The 25,988-nt window shown below is 41.1% G+C and overlaps 2 protein-coding genes across 2 annotated transcripts in view; both read left to right on the plus strand.

The window, feature by feature from the left end:
- Positions 1-6,631, plus strand: part of DNAI4 (dynein axonemal intermediate chain 4) — a 96,977-nt gene extending 90,346 nt beyond the window's left edge. Inside the window, exon 17 of the mRNA XM_051857654.2 lies at positions 3,317-6,631. Within this exon, the coding sequence (XP_051713614.2) occupies positions 3,317-3,325 (9 nt within the window). The 3' untranslated portion in view covers positions 3,326-6,631. The remainder of the gene's footprint in view (positions 1-3,316) is intronic.
- INSL5 (insulin like 5) lies at positions 3,067-7,104 on the plus strand. Its single transcript, NM_001115096.1, is given in 2 exon segments — positions 3,067-3,244; positions 6,872-7,104. Coding segments are annotated over 2 exon segments (411 nt in total).
- Positions 7,105-25,988: the final 18,884 nt, after the last annotated feature.

A 25,988-nucleotide genomic window follows, 5' to 3' on the forward strand; every position in this document is an offset into this window, starting at 1 on the left:
ATTTAGACTGTGTGTCTTGTTTGTTCAAGGTTTCGTGCAATGTGCAAATCCACCCTTAAATCCATAGAACATTTACTAGGCTATTCGACTGCATTTCCTCATTTGGTGAAAAATTTTTAAAAAGTTGATAGGTTACTTGAAACTAATTACTGTGTTAGGAAACAAAGCCTGGCTATTAATTCGAAACAACAGAACATTGTTATGAATTTTATAAAAATAAAGTTTTTTTATAAATTGGTGAGACATTTATGTAGCATCCAGATCAACTCATGAAAAACGTGCTTTTACTTTACCTGTATTTTCTTTGAATAAGTCCGCTGTATTGGTGCTATCATACCAGGAAGAACAAAGAATCTCAGAAGTTTTGGGGGTCTTACAATAGAAATGGCTGATCATTTGATTGAATTTTCCAAATTATTTCAGACATTTTGATTCTTGAATGTCTATTTTAAAAATCCCTAATTGATAACAAAAACATAAAAATTAAAATAACTGCTCTGTCCATACCAGTTTTAAATATCAATTATTGTTTTCTAGGATGCATTTAAAATTTTAGCTGCTTATTTTATTTTGTTTTGAGTTTGGGGGTTTTCTTCTAACTTTATTAAGAAATAATTGACAAAAGTTGTGTATATTCAAGTTAAAAATGTGATATACATTGTGAAATTATTGCTGTAACATAATTAGTACATTCATCATCATACTTGATTGTCATTTGATATGGGGGAAGCACTTAAGACCTAAGTAAACTCCAAGTAAACAATACAATATTGTTAACTAGGGTCATCATGCTGTACATGAGATCACCAAAACCTACTTTTCTTCTTTTTTTAAGATTTATTTATTTATTTGAAAGAGTTACAGAAAGAGACAAAGAGACAGAGAGCTTCCATCAGCTGATTCCACTTCACAGGTGTCTGCAATGGCTGAAGCTAGGCTAATCCTGAACCAGGACCCAGGAGCTTCCCATGTCTCCCATGTCTCCCAGGTCTCCCATGTGGGGGCAGGGGCCCAAGGACTTGGACCATATTCTGCTGCTTTCCCAGGCACATTAGCAGGGAGTTGGATCAGAAGTGGAACAACCAGGACTTGAACTGACACCAATATGGGATGCCAGAGCCGCAGATGCAGCTTCGCCTGCTGCACAACAGTGCCGGCCCTCTATTTTTTCTTATACTTGGAAAATTTTGCCCTTTTGACAAACATCTTTCCACCTCCCTACAAACCCCAGCAACTATTATTCTACTCTCTACCTTGGGAGTGTATTTTTTTAATATTCCACACGTGAGATCATATAGTATCAGTCTGTGTTGTTTTACTTAGTACAATGTTCTCCAGATTCATCCTAGTTGTCACACATGGTGGAATTTCCTTTTTTTTAATGGCTGAATATATTTCATATACATATGTATATATATACATATATATAAATTTATCTACATTTTACAAATTAAGAAACCGAGAATCACATTACAAATATCCTAATGTCACATATATATTTAATGGCAGAATAGAGAACTGAAAACTGATGCCACAGACATGCTTACAACTCATGTCTCGCTGCCTCAAACACTATTCATCATACTACAACCATAGTTCCTTTGACAAATGGTTTATAGTGAAAGATGTGTTTACTGAAATCCATCTGGACTTTTGGTTCATGTTAATTGTGGACCTTCATATAATCAATCATATTGAGCATGTAACTGATCATAGTTTTAAACATTCTCTATAAGATTTAAATAAATTTAAGATGTGTATCTTTTAACTGGAGAGTTGAGGCCATTAATGTTCAGGATCTTTGCCACAGATGGAGGTGATATTTTTCCCTCCACAGAGAAGGAATCACAGAATCAACTAAACAATTATATTGTTCAACTTGATATAAAGTGAAGTGATATCACATTGAGGTCTCAAATACCAGTGTTCCCAGTTTAGGTAAGAGTTTTGCAAGACCTGGTGTTTTCAGAGGGTTAACTGAAAGAAATGTCACTCTTTAGCTGTTTGGGATTATAGATTCAGCTTACTATTACAATAAAAGTGCATGCTGAGAAAGGCATACCCAAGTCACAGGTGAAGAGTAACAGGGGAGATTCTAGTCAGAGAAGCTCTCCTGAATCCTGTAGAGAAATTACCTTTCTATTCGTTTTTTAATACAAGAGACAGAGTTACAGACAGAGTCAGTCTTCCATCTGCCAGTTCACTTGCCGAATGGATACAACAGCCAGAGCTGGCCTGATCTGAAGCCAGGAGCCAGGAGCTTCTTTCGGGTCTCCTACGTGGGTGCAGGGGCCAAAGCACTTGGGCCATCCTCTACAGCTCTCCCATGTCATTAGCAGGGAACTGGATCAGAAGTGGAGCAGCCAGGACTCACATCGGTACCCATGTGGGATGTTGGCTCCACGGGTGGAGGCTTAGCCTACTACAGCACAATGCCCGCCCTTCTGGTCTATTCTGGTTGTGAGAGAAGAAGGCAGCTAGCAATTATTGACCCACATTATTTCATTATCTCATTAGCTCACTAAGAAGGATGCTTATGTAACTACTGGCTTTAGATTCTAGTTCTGGTAAGCAGAAGCCATGCTTTAGACGCAAGACATTCTTAAATGTCATTTTCCATGGCTTTGACATGGATGCTACTTTTCACTATTCGTGAAACTCTTATGAGATGGGTTTTCCTGTGTAAAGATGTGGTCATTGAGGTCAGAGAGTTTAAAACTTGCCTGCATCAATCTATAAGGGGCAAAGCTGAGACTGCAAATCCTACTTGGCTGCTGCCATGAGTTTTCCACGATGCCTACCCAGAGAACATCTGTTTATTGTTCCACACATGCAGTTAATGCCCACAGCAGAGTTCAGAAGTAACTGAATAACTGACAATGCTCGTAAAAACACATTATTAAAACTTCCCTGTGGAAGCTAGGTGCTTAGCAAACATTGTTAAAATGAAGTTCTGCCCCATAACATGTCAGGAGAGTGAGCATAAATTGGTGGAGAGAGTGAGGACAGCATCAAAACTTGATTAGGCAGGATTCGCTATCAGATCCTCATTCCCTCGGCAGCAGAATGAAGGGCTTGGTTCTCACTGCCTCTCTGTTCTCTGTCCTGCTGGCCGCCGTCTCAGAGGTGGGGGGCGAGGGGAAAGTGAAGCTCTGCGGGCTGGAGTACGTGCGAACAGTCGTCTACATCTGTGCCACCTCCCGCTGGAGAAGGCACCTGGAGGGGAACCCACAAGCGCAGGAAGGTAATGCTAAGTCAGTCGACTTTTTGATTTTTATATCTCTCTCTCTTTTTTTTCCAAATTGTTTATAAACAGGTCTTTTAGTCATCGATGACTCATATCCATACAGGAGGCTGATGATCAAAATAGACTATATTTGGCTTGAGAAAGAGGTGAGCGTGCTGCTGTTTGAAAAATAAGGACTTCTTTTTCTTCAATCTGTGGCTTGAAATCGATGGATGGCACGACTCCTTCAGTGAGCTGAGCATCACTGCACCCCGGAGGAGAGACACATGTGATTTCAAGGCATGTGGTTTAGAGTAGCAAGGTTTTCACACAGGGAAAATCACATAGGTTGGATTTTTGAAATACCAGTTGAAATTTAGGCAGGTGTTGAATAAAGCTGGAAGGAAGGAATCTGATTTTTATTGAGCACTTATTAAGTGCCAGGCAGTTTCATGTGCAACATTTCACTCTGCTTCCTGTGGAGATCTTGTGAAATAAGGGAAATGACTACCATTTATCATTTTAGCAAAGAGAAAACTTCACCCCACTGGTAAGCAGCATGGCTAAGAAGTGGATTAGCTCTGTTTGGCTTCAGGAGCTAAAGCCTTTGTTTATTCTGCATGGTGTCTCAGGTGGGGAGAGAAGGTGGCGGACTGTCGTGATAATTGATATCACTGTGGAGGTGATGGTGTTTGATAGAGATTCTGGAGGCTGGGTAAAATTTGGGGAGTTTTGAAGGATGGGTGTGAAACAGGGCGAAGCAGGATGGGAAATTCAAGAATTGTCTGAACAGAATTTCAAAGATGGGAATGAACCGTATGTGGTCTTCCTCACTTTTTTTTTTTTCAATTATGTGATTTGGAAGTTTGACTATAATTCTTGGGGCTAATCCAATATTAAAATGTTATTTATTTAAGATTCTATTTTAAAATGTATTTATTTAATTTGAAAGGCAGAGAGAGAGAGAGAGAGAGAGATTTCATCGATTCACTCCCCATATGCCTTCAGTAGCTGGGGCTGGGCCAGATCAAAGCCAGGAACCAGGAACTCAATTCAGGTCTACCATGTGAGTGACAGGGGCCCAAGTACCTGAGCCACCCCCTGCTGCATCCCAGGGTGTGCAATGGAAGGAAGCTGGAGTTGGGAGTGGAAACTTGAACCCAGCACTCTGATGTGAGATGATGCCAGCCTCACAAATGGCAACTAAGCTGTCATGCCAAATACCTGCCCCTATTTTGAACTACTTTAACACTTATAAATACTTTTACACTTATATGCTGTTGGTGGGAATGTAAATTAATGCAGCTACTGTGGAAAATAGGGTGGAGATTTCTTAAAAACTTGAAATAGACTTGCCATATGATCCAGTATTACTACTACTGAGTATATACCGGAAAGACATGAACACATTGTATCAAAGAGATACCTGCACCACCATGTTATAGTAGCACTGTCCACCAAAGCCAAAATTTGGAATCAATCAAGGCATCCATCATCAGCTGAACAAACAAAGAAAATGTGGTATATATGCACGATGGAATATTAGTCAGCTATTAAAAAGGATGAAATTCTACCACTTGCAGCAAAATGGACACAACTGGAGGACATCATGTTAAGTGAAATAGGCTGGACAAAGAAAGGCAAATACTGCATGCTCTCCCTTATACATGGGAGCTAAAATTTATTTTTTTTAATTTTTTAATTTTCATTTTTAATTAGTTTTTAACAGATTCCATCTGCTGTGCAGGTACAATTCTAAGACCATAAAAATAACAATACAATAAAATAATACAATTAAAAATACTGTTACAGTTATAAAAAATTGATAGAAACTTTATGTATTTAATGTATACATATTGTCTGAAATATGTATACATCATGGAATGACTAAGTTGAGCTAATTAACATCTGCATTATCTCACATATTTGTACGTGTGTGTGGTGAAGACACTTAGAATCTGCTCTCAGCAATTTTCAAGAATATGATGCATCGTTAATTATGGTCAGCGGGCTGCACAGTGGACCTCCTGGGCTTATTTCTTCTCAGCTAACTGAGATTGTGTACCTGTTGACCAAATCTCTCCAGACATCAACCCTACTGCAGTCCCGGGTAGCCATCCTCCTCCTCTCTACTTCTGAGAGTTCTGTTTTTTTTAGAATTCCTGTATAAGTGAAATCAGATAGTTTTTGTCTTTCTGTGCCTGGCTTAGGATTCTATTCTATTCTATTTTTTTTTTAAAGATTTATTTATTTTTATTTTAAAGTCAGTTACACAGAGAGAGGAGAGGCAGAGAGAGAAAGAGAGAGAGAGAGAGAAGTCTTCCATTCAACGGTTCATTCCCCAATTGGCCGTAATGGCGGGAGCTGCGCCAATCTGAAGCCAGGCACCAGGAGCTTCCTCCGGGTCTCTCACGCCGGTACAGAGGCCCAAGGATTTGGGCCATCTTCCACTGCCTTCCCAGGCCACAGCAGAGAACTGGATCGGAAGTGGAGCAGCTGGGTCTCGAACCAGTGCCCAGATGGGATGCTGGCGCTTCAGGCCAGAGCGTTAACCTGCTGTGCCACAGCACCGGCCCCTTAGGATTCTATTTTAATAATTGGTTGCGATTGTTGTTTTACAACAAAATGCTAAAAAGACAAAACTATGATTACATAATAAATGTTGCAAACACATATATGGTTATAAAATTTCCAATTTGGTTTAAAATATCTTTGTTAAAATATTTTAGAAAAGGATGTACTGTGTTCATATTTTGGTAGAATAATGTTAAAAATTATGAATTTATCATCGACATTTCCATTCTAATCATATTGTTTCACATTGTAAGGTGTTAGCAGGAATAATAACGGCTTTTAATCTTAAGAGAGTAAAATTATAACCTACTGGGCCTTTCATCAATCTTTAGAATATTAAACACAAATGCACTGAAAAAATCATATTTGAAAAATCTCTGAGACACTTGGGGCAGTGGAATAGATATCTATATGAGGTTAAGTCTTTTCGATGCCACTGAAATCCAAAATCATTTATTTAATGACTCACTGAATTTCAGAGTGTTTTCCCAGGAGTTGTCTCATCAATAACCAGTTTACCAAGCAGCATTTAATCATATAGTTTTTGTTTTGTTTTGTTTTTGGTACTTGCTACACTAAGCCACTGATAAATAAATTTAAACTAAATTAAAGGAAAGAGGCTTAAGTGTGCACTTTGAGAATGACACTAAAGTATATTTTCAGATACAGAGGTTTCAGTCTCCACTTCCTTGCCAGATCAGCTTTGTAGAACATACACAGGATTCTACCCGTTTGTCTGTGTGACTTTTGTTTACAGCGTGTAATTGATACCTTCGGATTCTGCTGGTCACCGAGCAGTGGCAGCCAGAAGTCCAGCCCTGGCTCGGCTCCACCTACCTTGTGACACGGGGTATGACCCTCTTCCTCTTGGCACTCAAGTTTCCTGCTCTGCAAAACGCTTTCACCCAAATGTCTAACCTCTCTGAAATCAGACCGACTTAGAAAGGTTATGTGGAAGACTCAGGTTCACTTGAGAAATCCCATTCGTTCTCCAAGAGCAGCACACAGTTGCTGCCTCCTTTGTCAGGGCTCTCTAAAGAACTATTAATTTTTTTCTTTCCCCCCATGCAGCTGAGAGAAGAAACAACTTCCCTCTCCCAAACACACACGAGGTTTCTGGGGGAAACCCAGCGTACGACCTTCTGAAGGTGGATTTCTCGGGGAAGGAACAGCTCCAGAATGAGCAGATGCCCAGTGAGGGGTTCTCAGATTCGAAGCAGCGTTCGGTGATGTCGAGACAGGAATTGCAAACTCTGTGTTGCACTGACGGCTGTTCCATGGCCGATCTGAGCGCTCTTTGTTAAGTCAAGAGCTTTAAAACCTGCTTGCTCCGAGTGTTTTTACTGCCTTATGTTACACATTGTGTCATTAAAATGATGGCTTTCGGGTAGACAATCCTTCTTTTCTAAGAGAAATCTGCTTTCTCCCTTTGCCAAGATGAATGCATTGCTCTTTCAATTCTAGCTAATGCTTTGCGATTTCAAGTGCTATGCAAGATCACAATAAATTTGCCATAAACCAAGCTCATGGTGAATTGTTGTTATTTGAAAAACAAGTAAATAACTTTGAAACAGTAGGCAGAAAATACTGGTGGTAGGAAAACCTTAAAATCAGTTATTATCTCATAATCCAGAAGTAACTATTCGCTCTTAACTTCTAGGTTACTGTGTATGGTTGCTGCAATTTTAAACTTTGATTCATGGTCACATGCAAGAATCTAAGCAAGGTACTCTTCTCAAAACCTTAAGAGTGCTCCACACTAAATGGAGTGTTGAAGAATTTGTCAACATTCCACTTGAGAATAGCTGGAGACCAGTATGAAGGCACTTTTGAAAGTCTATGGAAATGGAATGAAAAGATAATTGTAGCTTTTTGCAGAAAATTTGAAATCTATGTAGATGAGGGGTCTTCAGATACTTCATAGAAAATGCATTATCATAAAACCGTGCATAAGCCGGCACCACGGCTCAATAGGCTAATCCTATTGAAAACATAGTTTTGTATATTCTTACTTTGTCTTTTTATCCAAGGAGACACCAAATCACAGTGACTTTGTTTTCTGGGTCTTGGTTTCTTGACTTCCAGAATGAGAACAGAGTATATTGTTAACCTCAGCAGTAAAGAAGCCAAATCTAGGTAGCAGGAAAGTTTATTATTCAAACGTACAGCAGATTTTAGCTGTTTATGGGACCTGACAAATATATATGAGGGTACCACAGAAAGTTTGTGAAAACTGGAACTCAAAGATAAATATATACTGGTGCAGAAACTTTTTGAAATCTATGCACGGTTTTTTGTCGTTGTTGTTGCTGTTGACAGGCAGAGTGGACAGTGAGTGAGAGAGAGAGAGAGAGAAAGATCTTCCTTTTCCCTTGGTTCACCCTCCAATGGCCGCTATGGCCGGCATGTTGTGGCCTGCGCACTGCGCCAAAGCCAGGAGCCAGGTGCTTCCTCCTGCTTTCCCATGCCGGTGCAAGGCCCAAGCACTTGGGCCATCCTCCACTGCACTCCTGGGCCACAGCAGAGAGCTGGCCTGGAAGAGGGGCAACCGGGACAGAATCCGGCGCCCCGACCGGGACTAAAACCCAGTGTGCCGGCGCCGCAGGTGGAGGATTAGCCTAGTGAGCCGCGGCGCCTGCCATGATGTGCTGCTCTTAATATCTTAATACCATAGTCTGTATTTGAAAGCGGTATACTATATTGTGACATTTGTGTCAATGCATTGTGTATGGTATTTAAACATTTCCTTCATATATTTGTTGCAGTGAATTTATGAGGGTACTATGTTGCCATTTTGCATATGACTACATCCAGGCTCAATAGGCTTAAGTATGTTCTAAGTCACAGAGCTTAGTGGATAGTATTACTGGATTCAAACTTAAGCTGCTTAGCATGATTCAGACAGTCACATCAAACTGTATTTTTACTACCAGGCACCCTCAGTTAAAAAAATAAGTCAGATTCACTAAAAAAAATGTCCTTTAAGAAGCATTAAAAATAATTATATTAAATCTCAGCCCTTGGGTACATGTCATGTCAATATTTTGGATGATGTAAAGGAAGAACCACAGGAAACACTTTTGTAGTAAGACAATTATCTCATGAGAAAGCCTTTGTTGATTGAGTTGTGAGCTTACAACTGGCTTTTAGTTTGTTCAAATAAGCACCATTCTTTTTTTTAAAAAAAAAGAAAAAGGCTGAAAACTGTGGTTATTTGGATTTGGGTATTTCAAATGAAAGGAAATAAGATTTGAAAATGAAGTGAGCCTTTCTCTTCAAGGAAGACAATTTACGGTATTTATGCTCATGAGAAAATTCAAGCAATTATGGAAAACTTTCATCCATTTCTATGAGCATCAATGATGATGTTTTGATTTTTTGATGTGTAATCTATGTCAACATTTGGAAGATCTACAGGACTAAGTGAACCACCATTTTTCAAGTAATATTTAAAAATCACAAATAGGTAAATTATGTAACAAGGCACAAAAAATTTAACCATATAAAAATAATTGATATGGTTTCAGATTCTATATTGCAACTAATCTTTAATAAATAACCACTTTTCAAATTATTAAAATAATCTTATTTTTTCCAGTTATATTTCCACATAAGACTGGATTTCCTACATGCTAAGCAAAGTAATGTACAGCAACAAATTGAATGCACAAGACAGAATGAGGACAAGCTGTATTTTACCAATGCAACCATTAGAGATTTGCAAAAATATAAAACAGTGCCACTTTTCTAAGAGCTTTCTGTTTTTTTTAAAATACGGTTTTCACAAAATAGGAGATACTTGAAAAAGTTCATGGAAAATGGAATGAAAAGATCAAGTTTTTGGTGCAAAAAAGTTTTTTAACTCAAATAGTTTTTTGATAATATACATTTTCCATGAATTTATGAAGTATCCTCACATGTTATTTGTTTTAACTTGTAATGGGTGTTTTTTTTTAAAGATCTATTTTATTTATTTGAAAGACAGAGTTACAGAGAGAGGCAGAGACTCAGAGAGAGGTTGGTCTTCCATTCCCTGGTTCACTCCTGAGATGGCCGCAATGGCTGGAGCTGCACCAATCTGAAGCCAGGAGCCAGGAGATTCTTCCGGGTCTCCCACATGGGTGCAGGGGCCCAAGGCCTTGGGCCATCTTCTACTGCTTTCCCAGGCCATAGCAGAGAGCTGGATTGGAAGAGAAAAAGCCGGGATTAGAACCGGTGCCCATATGGGATGCCAGCACTTCAGGCCAGGGCTTCAACCCGCTGCACCACAGTGCTGGCCCTGTTAATGGGTTTATTTTTAAATGAGTTAATGAATATGTCTAAGTTTCTCAATTTGAAATTCCATTATAACGGATGATAGATTCAACCATACCAAAAACAAAAGCTCTTTAACATTCTTAATAATCTTTAAGAATACAAAGGAGTTTGAGACTAAAAAGCTTGAGAACTGCTATTCTATTATACATACTGCTGCAAGAATCTGAATCCCATCAGTAGATACTCAGATTTTTTTATTTTATTTTATTTTTTTATTTTTTGCCAGGCAGAGTTAGACAGAGAGACAGAGAGAAAGGTCTTCCTTCTGTTGGTTCACCACTGAAATGGTCGCTACAGTCGGTGCTGCACCAATCTGAAGCCAGGAGCTGGGTGCTTCCTCCCAGTCTCCCATGCGGGTGCAGGGCCCAAGGACCTGGGCCATCCTCCACTGCCTTCCCGGGCCACAGCAGAGAGCTGGACTGGAAGAGAAGCAACCTAGACTAGTACCTAGCACCCCAACTGGGACTAGAACTGGGGTGCCAGTGCCACAGGCGGAGGATTAACAAAGTGAGCCACGGCGCCTCCCAATACTCAGATTTTTTTATAGTATTTGCCATTACAAATAAACACGCAATAGTCTTATATGTATACCTTATGTACTGATCCTAGGGTTTAATATTTATTCATAATTTTTACTAGTTCTTATTTTATCATAAGCTTATCTATATTTACTTGTTATTATAAGTATATCTAACTAATTTAAGTACATAGAGAAACAAAAAAGAAAAACCAGGCTTCTTACAGGAAGGTGTTTCAGGTAGTGAGAAGAATTCACCAACAGTAGAACAGAGAGAGGAGTGAGTAGAATTAGATTTATTAGAATCCACTGCAAGGGAAGCAGCAGGCCAGCTCTCAACTCATAACTGCTGCAACGTGGGTTATAATCTGGGAGATACTTATCCGAGGCAGGTTGCTGCTGGTAGGGTTTTTCCATCACCTGTGATTTCCTTATTGCTGGGATTTTTATTAGTAGCTTCCTTATCGCCAGGGGCCCAGCTGACCTCCACATTGCCTCCTGAGAGATCAACAATGACAAATCTTTGACATGTGGGTGAAGGTCTCTTCTGCTGTAACTGCTTCATGCTTGGACAAGAACCTTGCATTGGTGCCAGAACTGGCAATCCGTCAGGGCTTTAGAGTGCCCTGGGGTCCTGGCTGCAGGGCTCCAGGAGGCAGTGGAGCCTCAGGAAAGAGGTGGTGATCCATTCTGGAAATGTCTTCCATTAACCTGGGGAGCCGTAGGTGGCCTCATCTGGAGGAAACTGATGTTGAGTCCCTTTGGAAGTGGGTTTGTCGTGTTCTGGAGGATATCACTGAATTAATTTGTTCCAAAGAAGAAATCAAAAGGTTAGGGCAAAGGAGAGGTCTTAGAGGAATCATGAGAGGGAGGAGAGAAAATAGAAGCCAAGTTTTCCACCAAGGAAGTTGGGACCTGAAGCCTGGAGTCTAATTTTCTAACAATCTGAGCCAACCTCATCTCATACAACATTCAACTTTTACAAAACTTCTATAAGATTTTTAAATCACCTTATTTACTTGTCTTGTATTTTTCCTTTCCAACCTAGAGCAATCCAGTCATTCTACTTTAGGACAAAAATTGCCATATACAATGCCTTTCCTTATCCACAAATTCTTAACAAACTTCCTTAATAAGAGTACACTATCATACTTATAGCTTCCTTCCCTATTTCTCTTTCCTATCTACTGGTTCTTTTCATTTACATTTTAAAATAATCCTTTAAAAATCCATAAATTAAGATAAAATATTTTTAGTAAGAAAACATATACCAGAACACAATGAATATTGTACCTGGATTTGAATTATTTGGTTTGCTGACCAGCAAACCCACACACAAATGTATGTTAACAATTCTGAAACTATACGTACCCTTTTTTCAAAAGCAGTTATCCATCAAAAATGTCCTTAATTTATGTTACCCAATAGGCATTTAGATTAATATAATTTTTGAACCATTTACTCTGCATTGGCTTGCTTTGCTAGAACAGCATAAAAGCTTACATATACAGAACTTAAATCAAGTCTTAATGGGAAACAGTGACATGACCATTTTTCATTCAATCTCAGAGTGCACTGAGGCCAAGGAGTGTTAGTCATGGCCTTCCTTTGATTGATCAGCGATATCGTGCTCTTTAGGAAATTTTACGATGGCCAAGTGGGCTTCAGTCAGTCTGCAGGTTGCATGCTCTGTCCTGGGCCTGGAATTCCTCTTCAGCAAGGACCCTGTGAGAAGATACTGATCATCAAGGTGTTATCTACGGTAGAAGGAAATGACCTCATGAGTTGGGTGATTAGAATCTTGTAGGGCCAGCTGATGTTGGTGTTTTGAAAATGCAGAGCAAAGACATTTTAAGCTAAGGGAGGGAAGTCAGGGGACTGGGGGCTGGTGGCCTGTAGCACCTGTATTTAAGTCAATATTTAGGGGCTTGGTTTCAGTTCCCCTATTCCTTGCTACTCCTCAATCCTGTAGGCATAGCCCATCATTCTGGCTACTACCTACTGTTAAAAAGGTGAAGTAGGTGTTTTAGAATTAGAGGTGAGGAGGCTGTAAACTTCTCTTTAGGAAATCCAGGCTCCTGGCTTAACTGAAGAGATTTTCTGCATCACGACAGGATTTGACTCAGTCAGTTTTTACAGCATTATCTTGCAGGTGCATCAACAGCCCACCCTGGCATTCCTATACCTATAATGGAAGGTGGAAAGATTAAAGTTTCCCACCAGAATATTTCCAGTCCCAAATCAGAGGTAGAGCCATTGACCTGGACTTAGTGTGGGATGAGACACAGAACTAATATAAGTGTGTATATTTTGAAGAGATTGGGAGATGTATACACAGAACTCTTTTTAAAAAAGATTTATTTATTTGAAAGTCAGAACTATAGAGAAAGAGAGAGGAGGAACACAGAGAGAGACAGAGAGAGAGAGAGGGAGAGAGAGATCTTTCATCTGCTGGTTCACTCCCCAGGCGGCTGCAACAGCCAAGGTTGAGTCAGGCTGGGGCCAGGAGTTAGGAGTTTCATCCAGATCTCCCATGTGGGTGCAGGGCCCCTAGAACTTGGGCCATCTGCTGCTTTCCCAGGTCATTTGCAAGAAGCTGGATCAGAAGTCGAGCAGCTGGAACATGAACTGGCGCCCATATGGGATTCTGGTGTCACAAGTAGCGGCTTTACCTGTTGTGCCACTACACCAGCCCCCATGCAAAATTGTTTTAATGATGGCGTGAGTTCCTCCTTAGGCAACTGTAAGGGCATCTAGAGCCATTTTCACTTTGAGGAACTGCTTTACCTCAGACAGTTGTCGGTCCAGAAATGGCAGCAAACAGTAAACTGTATGTACTGTGGTGGGCTGGCCAAAAGGGAGCCAATCTGTTTCCCACAGTACAACGTGGCCACTCTTCTCAAACACATCAGCCAACCTTGGGTGACAACATCCCAGTGTTTAAAATATATACCATCAGGGGGCCGGTGCTGTGGCACACTGGGTTAAAGCCCTGGCATGAAGCCCCAGCATCCCATATGGGCACCGGTTCTAGTCCTGGCTACTCCTCTTCTGATCCAGCTCTCTGCTATGGCCTGGGAAAGCAGTAGAAGATGGCCCAAGGCCTTGGGCCCCTGCACCCCTGTGGGAGACCCGGAGGAAGCTCCTGGCTCCTGGCTTCAGATCAGTGCAGCTCTTGTTGCCGCCATCTGGGGAGTGAACCAGCAGATGGAAGACCTCTCTCTGAGTCTCTATCTCTTTCTGTAACTCTTTCAAATAAATAAAAATAAATCTTTAAAAAAAAGAAATATATACCATCCGTCATTTTATTTTTCCAAATTTTGAGTCACTACTCTCAATCCTGATCCTTGCTTCTCAGGTACAAAGCAGTCAAAAAAGTTCCTCAGCACCTCACTGTGGATGCTGTATACAGACTTTAGCATTAGGTGAGAATAATAAGCATCACAGCTAGTTGGGATCTCTCTTTTAGAAATGGGGGTCCTCTCTAGAGGGTGTAGTTCTAGCAGTCCTTTGTGATAGCTACTATCAAGCTACCATATGTAAAAACACTTCCTTCATGACATCTTGATTTTATCTAATTTTGTTTAGGGTTGACACCACTGACTCCATCTTGATTTGTATTCCCTCCTGTGATCACAGTATTTTCTGAACGTATCCCTAATTGGTCATTCTGTAGCTATGTTCCATTTGTTTCTCATTGCTATGCTTGATTTGACCTAGTTGTTGATCCAGTTCCACTTTGGGAGGGGAATATCTGACCACCAGGAATCACTGTCAAAAACCCTTTTAGCCACAATGGAGCAACAAAGAGGTTTTAGAAGGAGTGATCCTTAGGTTAAGTTTACCTGGAGTCTATGTTAAGCTTAGCATTATTTGTTCTATAGGCATGAGTCATCAACCCAAAGGGCCACGCCAGCATTGTATGGCAGGGGATTATACTTCTGTAGCACCAAGCTCAAAAACAAAATATATAGGACAACACTGACGAGAACATCTGAGTTAGTGGGCCTCAAAACAGTGGACAGAGTTACACTCTAAAGGCAGGTGTAGTTTAGTTTGTTGATGGACTACTATTCGCATTAAGTATAGTAATAAAAGTTGCTTTACCATATCATAATCTCAGATGTGGAAAACTCTCAAAGTTAAAAAGCCAATCCAAAGCAGACATAGATTTTTTAAACTATGATGTCTAATCTTTTGAAGTGTCAGAGTCTACTAAGAAATGACAACTTTATTTACTCCCTGGGAGCAAATTATTTAATCAGGTTTGCATTCTGTACACTTTTTTTTTTTTTAGCTATGCCTAGGTTTCAACTGTATCCTATTATGAGAACAGATCCTTACTGAAGTCAATGGAAAAATCACATTACCATGAAAAACCAGAGGTCCTCATAAAAGTTTTTGAATTTTAGATGAATTGAGTGGGGTGGAGAAGGTAAACACCATTTGCCATTTTGTGGATTTTCCAGTTTTTCCTCAGCGTCCTGGAAAGTCTTATAGTCTAGTCCATTGACTTCTTACTCCATGAACATGGTTACAAATGTTCCTAGAGAAGATTGGCACGCAGGATGACAGAAGACTTAAAAACGGCCGTGGCTAAAATTATACCGACTCAACAATGACAGGGAGAGTCAGTTATTTTCATATCAGTGATTTAAGAAATACCTGGAGAGTTGAACAGAACTGTGCCCCTTGGCCATGGGCCTCTAGTGGGAAGGACAGCATGTGTGACTCCTGCATCTACCAAGAACTCCAGTTTGTACCTTCCACACCCGAGGTGACCCAAGGCTCTGTCATGGAGATGAAGAATATGGGGACTGGCAGCCTTGGGCTGCTTTTTAAGATAACGATCTTAATTCTTTTATGACTCAGCTTTTCCAAGCAGTCAGAAATGAACAAAGACAGCAGAGAACACAAGAGAGTACCTTGAAAATTGTGACAGAGAGACCAAGCTGGCTAGACCTCCTGTTCTGGGAGTTTATTTTGGGGTTGTCCATCTTTTAAAGATTTTTAAAATTTATTTGAAAGAATTACACAGAGAGAGAGAGGGATATTCCATTTGCTAGTTCACTCCACAAGTGGCCACCAATGTCCATGGCTGGTCCACGCTGAAACCAGGAGACTGGAACTCCATCAACGTCTCCCACCTAGGTTGCTGGGGCCTAAGCATCTTGCGCTGCTTTCTCAGGCACATTAGCTGGGAGCTGGATCTGAAGTATAGCAGCCAGGACTTGAATCAACGCTTATATGGGAGCTGGCAGCGGCTTAACCCATTGTTCCACAATGCTGGCCCTGGGGCTACACATTTCTTATTTTGAGTCTGGGGAATTAAACTTATCTCAGCTTTTTACAATACATCCCAAAGGTAAATCATTGATTGTCCTATTCTTCCAAATATCCCAGCTAAGGGGCAAAAAAATACAGCTTGGCTAAGGGCAAAGAAATGGCCCAACTTAGAGGCAACAGGTGTAAACCTTTTCTGGGGCATCCTGCCAGAAGGAAGAGACTCAACTTAAACTGGTGCCCATTTTAGTGGAGGCATCCCACCTACTTAAGCATCTTTCAGTGCTTCTTTTGGCTAAGAAGGCTGACTCTCCCTTAAGAAGGAAGGTCTCATGTTAGGTTGCCAGTCTAGACCTAGAAGGAAAATAACAACAACAAAAAACAGCTGGACTCACCCTTGAAGTATCAGGTCTTTCAGTCCAGGGTGGTTCTGAACAGGATGGTCAGCTGATGAAGGAAGAAGCACAATAGGATTTTGACCTTTGGGGAGGATGAAGGGAGCCCACTAAATGGAATGGGGGGGGGGTCCTCATCCCTAAAGGCAGTGGGTAGTCAGTGTTCATGAATTGACATCTTCCAATTCTGCCAAAGAGACACCCTGGCCACGAATCATCATTGCCCCAGCTAGTCCAGATCACTCTCTGAGAACGAGAGAGAACTCAGAAGAGTGGGGTCCTTACCCCAAGTGCTATGGGTACCAGGCATCCAAGAATAGGGGCCTTTTAGTTCTATCATAGTGTGGCCCTGGCCAGGAACCTTCAGTTGCTCCCACACTGGCAAACCATTTGGAAGGGATGAGAGTGATTAATGGACCAAGGATTGAGTGGGTTCAACCAGATGAGCTCCTGCTGGCTGTTGTACCACATGTTGAAGGTTGGCTTCCTGAGACCAGGGAACTCCTTGTGTGGGTTACCAAATGTCATATGAACTGACTGACCGAGGCCAGTTTGAAGGGTGGTAAGAAAAATTCATCAGCAGAACACAAAGAGGAATGAGTAGAGTTAGATTTACTAAAATGCACTGCAATGGAGCAGTAGGTAAACAGCCTAGCTGGAGTTGAAGTTGAGTACTGCTGCAATGTGGGTTATAATCTGGGTGATAAATAGCTGAATAAGATTGCCACTGGCAAAGGGCTTCTCCATCACTGGTGATTTCCTTGTTACTGAGGGTTTTTTCTTTCCCCTAGGGGTTTCCTTATTGCCAGAGGCCTAGACAATAGGACCTACTGTCTGCTTACTCCTATAGCCACTTTTTTTGGGAACAAAGATATATAAGATTAAGAAATGCAAATAGTCTAGAGTTCTGCAAAAACTAAAATCTCTCTCTCCTCTATTTGAGTTTAAAGAAATAACATAAGCTTTATCAAGAATTTCTTGATGAGATTCAAGAAGACTGAATAGGGAGAACCTGCACTGACCTCAGCTGCAGAAAGATACCAAAAAAAAAAAAAAAAAAAAAAGGAAAAAAAAAAAAAGACCATGTTCCCAGGGGACTGACTGAAAGAAATCTTCAGTGGAGACATGAAAGGACAGAACAACAGAAACTCCATGGAGAGCAAGGGAAGATGACAGACACACTACCTTGGCTGGCCATGTGGCCTGAATCTATGCAGTTGACTGCAGGCTGCAAGTCACCATGTTCCCAAGTCAAGTTAGGAAGAATTTGTTGCGCACCCTATCATTGGCAGCTTTAACAGGGATAATTCCATGGTTCTCCACTGCCTTTAGTCAGCCTGGAGAGCTGACTGGGCAGTGAATGACTACTTTGCTTCAAAAAGGGAAGCCATGTTGTCCTCTCTTCTGTCTCACTCCCCCATGCCCCACCACTCCTGAATACCAGACTCAATTGGATATGTAGAGTCACACAGCTGATCTCTGTTCCACTGCTACCAGAAATGATCGGAGCCAGACTCGGGGCAGCTTACAGGGCAGAGAGCAGAACCCCTGCATCCTGCAATTGTGGGAGTTCGGGGCATAAGCCCTGGAGCCGAGCTCACTCATTCTATGTGATCTGGGGCTTTTCCTCAGCTTCTTGGGGCTATCACGAGCAGCAGCCCCCCAAATCTGGACATAACCTGGGGAAGTGCCCTCCTCATTTCCAAGCTCATGGTGCTTTCTGGAACTGGGACTGCTGATGTTGGCAGCACAATCTTTGGAGTAATTCACACCCATTCGTGGTATCCAGAGTTCTCTATCTCTCTGCTTGGCTCTGCTTGAGGCAGGTGGCTACCACCACCCCTAACAATTGGCTTCCACCGCTGGAGATGTAGGTAGAGATCCCACTGCATCTTACAACACCAGGACTGTAACAATCAGTACTAACCTCCTCAAACCCCCTGGAATGTACATGGTGGGACCCAGGTAAGAACCTACCTGCATTCCACCTCTCCACACCTATCCCTGCCAGGGCAGAATCTCCTGTGTAATGTATAGCCGTCCTGTCTGACTGCAGGAGGGTTAAGTTCCAACCCCTAGCCCTGGGACTAGGGCTGTTTGTGTTATAAGCCCCAGCACCATTTTCACTCTCCTAGCAGGAGCTGGGAAGGTTCCATCTTCATCACATAGTCCTAGAGTGACACCATATGTGCAGGTGTTGATGTAGGTATACAGGAGACATGAAGAAGCAAGGAAGCAAGACACCTCCAAAAGTACACAATAATTCTCCAGAAACAGAATCTCATGTGAAGGAGATCTATGCAATGCCAGAAACAGAATTCAAAATAATGATTAAAAGGAGACTCAATGCAACACAAGAGAATACAGATAGATAATGAGATAAAATAAATGAATAAATCAATAGGTGACGTGAGTGAAAAATTTACTAAGGAGATAGAAATCATTAAGAAGAACCAAACAGAAATCATAGAGGTGAAAACTTCAGTCAATGAAATTAAAAATATGATTGAGAGCTTCATATTAAAAATATGATTGAAATAAAAAATATGATTGAGAAAGTGGAGGAAAGAATTTCTTATCTAGAGGACAAGAATTTTGAAATAACTCAATCAGAAAAAATAAAAGAAATATGTAATACCATCAAGTCATAAAATATTCATATTATAGGTGTTCCTGGAGGATAACAGAAGGGAAAACATGCTGAGAACTTACTGAATGAAATAATATTGAAAACTTTCCAAGTCTTGAAGGAGACATGGATAGCCAGATACAAGAAGCTCAAAGGATCCCAAGAAGATTCAATCAAAGGCTATTCTCCAAGGCAGAATGTGGTCAAATCGTTAAAAGTTAAGGGCAAGGAGAGAATCCTAGACAGTAAGAGAAAAGCATCAAACTATATGTAAAATAAGATCAAGTAGACTAACAGCAGACTTCTCAGCAGAAATCTTAAAGGCCAGAGAGAATGGGGCAATGTGTTCAACGTTGTAAAAGAAAAAAAAAAGCCTTCCAATCAAGAATATTATATCCAGCATATGTCTCCTTTAGAACTGAAGGAGAGCACTCAGCACTGTGGTATAGTGGGCTAAGCCTGCTCCTCTTCTGATCCAGCTCTCTGTCACATGTGGGAGACCTAGAAGGAACTTCTGATCCAGCTCTCTGTGCACATGTGGGAGACCTAGAAGGAACTTCTGGCTCCTGGCTTCAGATAGGTTCAGTTCTGGCCATTGTGACCATTTGGGAAGGAAACCAGCAGATAGAAGACCTTTCTCTCTCTCTCTATCCCTCTCTCAACCTGTAACTCTACCTTCCTAATAAATAAATGAAGTAAAGGAGAAACGTGGTATTTCTCAGATAAACAAAAAACTGAGAGAATTCACCTCCACCAGACCAGCCTTACAAGAAATTCTGAAGGGAGTTAGTCATACATTAGAAGAAAATGTGGGGACCAGCGTTGTGCTGTAGTGGGTAAAGCTGCCGCCTGCAGCACTGACATCCCATATGGGCACTGGTTCGATTCCTGGCTGCTCCACTTCCAATCCCGCTCTGCTATGGCCTGGGAAGTCCTTGGGCCCCTGTACCCACTTGGGAGACCCAGAAGAAGCTCCTGGCTCCTGGATTTGGATTGGCACAGCTCCAGCAATGGCAGCCATCTGGGGAGTGAACCAGTGGATAGAAGACCTCTCTCTCTCTTCTTTCCTCTCTCTCTTTGCCTCTACCTCTATGTAACTCTGCCTTTCGAATAAATAAATATATCTTTAAAAAGAAAAAAAAAAGAAGTAAATGTGAAAACACATGATACTGTAACCAGTCAACAAAACTCTAGTTGTTAGTTCTCATATATCAATACTAACTATGAATGTAAATGGATTAAATTTTCCAGCAAAAAGATTTTGGTTGGCTGAATGGTTATAAAACCAAGACTTTATTGTATGTTGCCTATAAGAAACTCACTTCAAAAACAAAGATGAACATGGATTGAAAGTGAAGGCCTTGGGGCCGGCACTGTGGTGCAGTGGGTTAATGCCTTGGCCTGAAGCTCCGGCATCCCATATGGGTGCCAGTTCAAGACCTGGCTGCTCCACTTCCAATCCAGCTCTCTGCTATGGCCTGGGAAAGCAATAGAAGATGGCCCAAGTCCTTGGGCCCCTGCACCTGCATGGGAGACTGGAGGAAGCTCCTGGCTCCTGGCTTCAGATTGGCACAGCTCCGGCCGTTGTGGCCAGTTGGGGATTGAACCTGTGGATGGAAGACCTCTCTCTCTCTCTCTCTCTCTCTCTGTGTCTCTCTGCCTCTCCTCTCTTTGTGTAACTCTGACTTTCAAGTAAATAAATAAATATTTAAAAAAAAAAAGAAAGAAAGTGAAGGGCTAGAGAAAAATATACCAGGCAAGCGAAAATCAAAAACAAGCAAGAGTAGTAATACGCATATCAGATGAAACTGACTTAAAATCAGTAAAAAGAGGGACTGGCCCTGTGGTGTAGTGGGTTGAGCCACCGCCTGCGGTGCCAGTATCCCATGTGAACACTGGTTTGCATCCCAGCTGTTTCATTTCTAATCCAGCTCCCTGCTAATGTGCCTTGGGAAGTAGTGGAGGCTGGCCCAAGTGCTTGAACCCCTGCACCCACATGGGAGACTTGGATGAAGTTCCTGGCTCCTAGCTTTGGCTTGGTCCAGTTCTGGTTGTTATAGCCATTTGGGGAATGAACCAGTGGATGGAAGATCTTTCTCTATCACTCTGTCTCTCTCTCTCTTTCTCCATAGTTCTTCCTTTCAAATAAATAAATCAATAAATAAATCTTTTTTTAAACAAACTGTAACAAGAGACAAGGGATATTTTATACTGATAAAAAGATCAATTCAACAAGCAGACACAACAACCATAAATGTATATACACCCAGCACAAGACCACCCAGGCATATATAGCAAATACTATCAGACCTAAAGGGAGAGATAGATTCCAATACAATAATAGTGGGGGATTTCAACATCCTACTGTCATTAATGGAGAGATCATTTAGACTGAAAATCGACAAAAGTACACTGAAGTTGAAACATACTACAAGAAAAGAAAAGAAAAGAAAAGAAAAGAAAAGAAAAGAAAAGAAGAGAAAAGAATCATACTACTAAGCAAGGACATTTCCCTCAGCAGCTATAGAAAACACATTTTTTCTCATCAGTATATGGAACTTTCTCTAGGATAGACCATAAATTAGGCCACAAATCAAGTCTTCAAATGCTACCATTTGAATACAGTTTTTTTTAGAAGATTTATTTTATTTATTTGAAAGACAGAGTTACAGAGAGAGGTAGAGACACAGAGAGAAGTCTTCCATATGCTGGTTCACTCCCCAGATGACTGCAATGGCTGATCTGCACCAATCCGAAGCCAGGAGCCAGGAGCTTCTTCTGGGTTTCCCACATGGGTCAGCCCAAGGACCTGGGCCACCCCACACTGCAATCCCAGGCCATAGCAGAGAGCTGGATCGGAAGAGGAGCAGCTGGGTCTCGAACCGGCGCCCATATGGGATGCTGGAGCTTCAGGCCAGGGCTTTAACCTGCTGCACCACAGTGCCAGCCCCATCGAATACAGTTTTTTTTTTTTTAATTTATTTTTTTTTATTTTTTGACAGGCAGAGTGGACAGTGAGAGAGACAGAGAGGAAGGTCTTCCTTTGCCGTTGGCTCACCCAAATACAGTTTTCAATACTACCATTTATGTTCTCAGAAATAAAACTAGAGATCAACAAAACAAATAATGGAACTTTTAAAAATATATGGAAATTAAACAACATGCTACCAAATGATCAATGTGTCGTTGAAGAAATTAAAAAAGGAAAGAAAAATTTTCTTGAAATAAATGAAAAACAATGTATCACAAACCATGGGGTGGGACATATGAACACCAGGAAAATCCTAGCTGCTCCACATCCTATCCAGCTCCAAGTTAATATGCCTGGGAAAGCAGTAGAGGATGGCGCAAGTGGTGTGGGCCCGTGCTACCAACGTGGGAAACCCAGATGGAGTTCCGGGCTCCTGGCTTCAACATGGCCTAGCCCTCTGTGTTGCAGCCATCTGGGGAGTGAACCAGCAGATAGAAGATCTTTCCCTCTCTGACTTTCCCTTTCTCTCTCTAACTCTGCCTTTCAAATAAATCTTAAAAAAATCTGTTGGCAGTACTAAGAGGAAAGTTTATAGCATGAAGTGCTAACATTTAAAAAGAAAAGATATCAAATAGATAATCTAATGATGTGTCTTGATGACTTAGAAAAAAATAAGAACAGGGTCATGTTGTGGTGTAGCAAGTAAGGCTGCTGACTGCAATGCCGGCATCCCATATGGATGAGTTTGAGTCCCAGCTGCCCCACTTCCGATCCAGCTCCCTGCTAATGGCCTGGGAAAGCAGCAGAAGATGGCCCCTGCCATCTAAGTGGGTGGTCTGGAAGAAGCTCCAGGCCCATGACTTCAGCCTGGTCCATCCCTGGTAGTTGTAATCATCTGAGGAGTGAACCAGTGGATGCAAGATCTCTCTCCCTCTGGAACTCTGATTATCAACTAAATAAACAAATCTGAAAAAAAAAGAAAGAAAAAACAAGAATAAACCAAACCTCAAATTAGCAGAACATGAGAAATAATAAGGATCAGAGTATAAATAAATGAAATTGACAAGTATACCAAAGATCAACACAACAAAAAGCTGTGTTTTTGAGAAGATAAACAAGATAGAAACACCTTTAATCAGATTAACAAAGGAAAAAAGAGAAAAAAGCAACAAAATTAGCGATAAAAAAGTAGACATTACAAAATTGACATTTACTAAATTTAAGGACTGCTTGATAGTCTATTCGAGTTTCCTAGTTAAACATAATTATCATCTACACATGCTTAATCTACATAGCTTAATCCCCTATGATTAAACTGATTGTTCGACATCCTTATCTTATTTCATTAATCATTATTCAGTAATTATTTATTGAGAGACTAACATGCTACATGCTTTTCTGGGTGCTAAACAGATAGCTGTGATTAAAACAAAGTGCATATTTTTATGGAATGCAAATGTAAACAGAGACACAGTTAACAAACCTTGGAGTGGGGGGTAGGAAGAGTCGAGGTGGGGGAAGAGTGAACTTCAGGCAGATGGCCAGGGAAGCGCTCATTGGGAAAATGTCCACTGAGAGGAATAGTGATACTGATGCTGGTCTGCATCTCTCTCATGTCCTTAATTTAAATGGAAATGAGTTCAGTATTCACTACTCACTATGATGCTTGCTGACTAAAATATAGATAAATTCAACAATACATAAATCAGCAATCCATGTTATCTGTTATACATGTTTTATATTTGTGTATATACACATGGTAAATGATATTCTGGTGAATTATTTGTGTATATTTACATGGTAAGTTATATTCTGGTGAATTATTGGCAGCGCTGTGTGTACTCATCTAAAGGATTTTTTTCCTTCATTACTTACAGACTAATTTTGTTAACAATTGTTTCAAAATTTTATTAAGTATCTATTTAATTTCATCATATAATGTTTTCCCAGTTTGTTAATGTGAAAAATTATAGTAATAGCTCTCCTTGTGTTGAAATTTCTCTGCCTTCTCAGAATAAATCCATTTCATCATAGTGTAATACTTAATAAAATATTAAATATTAGAAGTATTGAATTTTTTAAAAAAGTCAACCTCCAATACTAGGGGTTGGGGAAATTAATATTTTCTTTTTCTTTTCTTGAAGATTTGTTTATTCATTTGAAATTCAGAGCTACAGACGGAGAGGGAGAGACACAGAGAAGTCTTCCATCCATTGGTTCACTACCCAAGTTGCCACAATGGCCAGGGCTGAGCCAGGCCAAAGCCAAGAGCGTCATCCGGGTCTCCTACAAAGAGGCAGGGTCTCAAGGACTTGGACCATCTTCTGCTGCTTTCCCCAGGGCATTAGGAGGGAGCTGGATCAGAAGTAGGGCAGCCAACACATGAACCAGCACGCATAGGGGATACTCTTGTCACAGGCTTCACTTGCTTGGCCACAACACTGCCCCAGAAGTGTTGAATTTTTAATATTTTGTTTACAATTTTGCGTCCACGTCCATAAATAAAACTGATTACTTAATGTTTTAGCGATACAGATTATTTCATCTCCATAAAATATAAGTGTTATCTGTCTGATTTAAAAATTTTGAAGAAAAAAGCTATACTAGTATCTTTATTCAGGTGACTTGAAAAAAACTCAGTGTGCATAATCCATACACACTGAGGCCAGTGTTGTGGCACTGTGGGTTAAAATGTCTGTGAGGCAGGCATCCCATATGCATGCAGGTTCGTGTCTCAGCTGCTCTGCTTTCAATCCAGCTGTCTGCTAATGTGCCTTGGAAAGCACTGGATAGTGGACCAAGTGCTTGGGCTCCTGCTTCCCACACGGGAGACCTGGATGGAGTTCCAGGTTCCTGACTTTGGGCTTGCCCATCCCTGGCCATTGTGGCCATTTGGTGATTGAACCAGAGGATGGAGGATCCCTTTCTCTCTCTCTGTAACTCTGCCTTTCAACTAAATAAGTACATCTTTAAAAAAACAAAATACACATACATCAAGTGTATAACTTTTTAAATTAACTTTTTAAAGATTTATTAATGTCTTTGAAAAGCAGAGTTACAGAAAAAGAGAGTGGGGGGGGGGAGAGGAAACACAGACACACACACACACACACAGAAAGAGAGAGAGAGGGAGAAAAAGTCCATCTACTGGTTCACTCCCCAAATGGCCACAGTGGCCAAGGCTAAGCCAGGCTAAAGCCAGGAGCCTGGGGCATGCAGAGCATCTTCAGCTGCTGTCCCAAGTGCATTAGCAGGTAGCTAGATCCGAAGTGGAGCAGCCGGGACTCTAACCCGTGCCTTCGTGGGATGCTGGCATTGCAGGCGGCAGCTCTTCCTGCTACACCACAATGCTGGCCCCAAGTGTAAAACTTTTAATGAAACTTACTTGTACACAAATGGATTTCTGAAATAAATTCAGTTATTAATAATATCTTCTTTGCATATGATTTTATTTTATTGGATAGCATTTTGCTTATGGTTTTCCCATACATTTTCGATAAAAACTATGTATCTTTCTTATAAGATTGATATCAGGGTTAAGCTAGCCCCATAAGATGAGTTGGCAAGTCTCCCCTGTTTCTCTAGTCTCTGAATGTATAAGATCGGTATTGATGACAGAACTAAACAGGCTCTGTAAGAAAGGTTGAAATAGATTCATTAAGGGAAGAATGTGAGTGATGTAGACCTGGGAAACACAAGCCAAACAACTTTTAAAAAAATTAGTTTATCTTAAAGACAGAGTTACAGAGAGAAACAGGAAAGACAGAGAGAGAGACATCTTCCACCTGCTGGTTCACTCCCCAAAATGGCTGCAATGGCCAGAGCTGGGCCAGGCTGAAACCAGGAGCCAGGAACTTCTTCCCAGTCTCCCATCTGGGGCCCAAGTATCTGGGCCATCTTCTGCTGATTTCCCAAGCTCATTAGTAGGGAGCTGGATCAGAAGCAGAGCAGCCAGGACTCCAATTGGCACCCATATGGGATGTCGGCAATGCGGAGAGAGGCCTAACCCGCTGTGCCACAGTGCCGGCCCAAGCCCTGCAACGTTGAACGAGTCTTTGGAAATGTTCCAAGTGGTC

The sequence above is a fragment of the Oryctolagus cuniculus genome, chromosome 7, assembly GCF_964237555.1.
Source record: "Oryctolagus cuniculus chromosome 7, mOryCun1.1, whole genome shotgun sequence".
Taxonomy (NCBI): Eukaryota; Metazoa; Chordata; class Mammalia; order Lagomorpha; family Leporidae; genus Oryctolagus; species Oryctolagus cuniculus.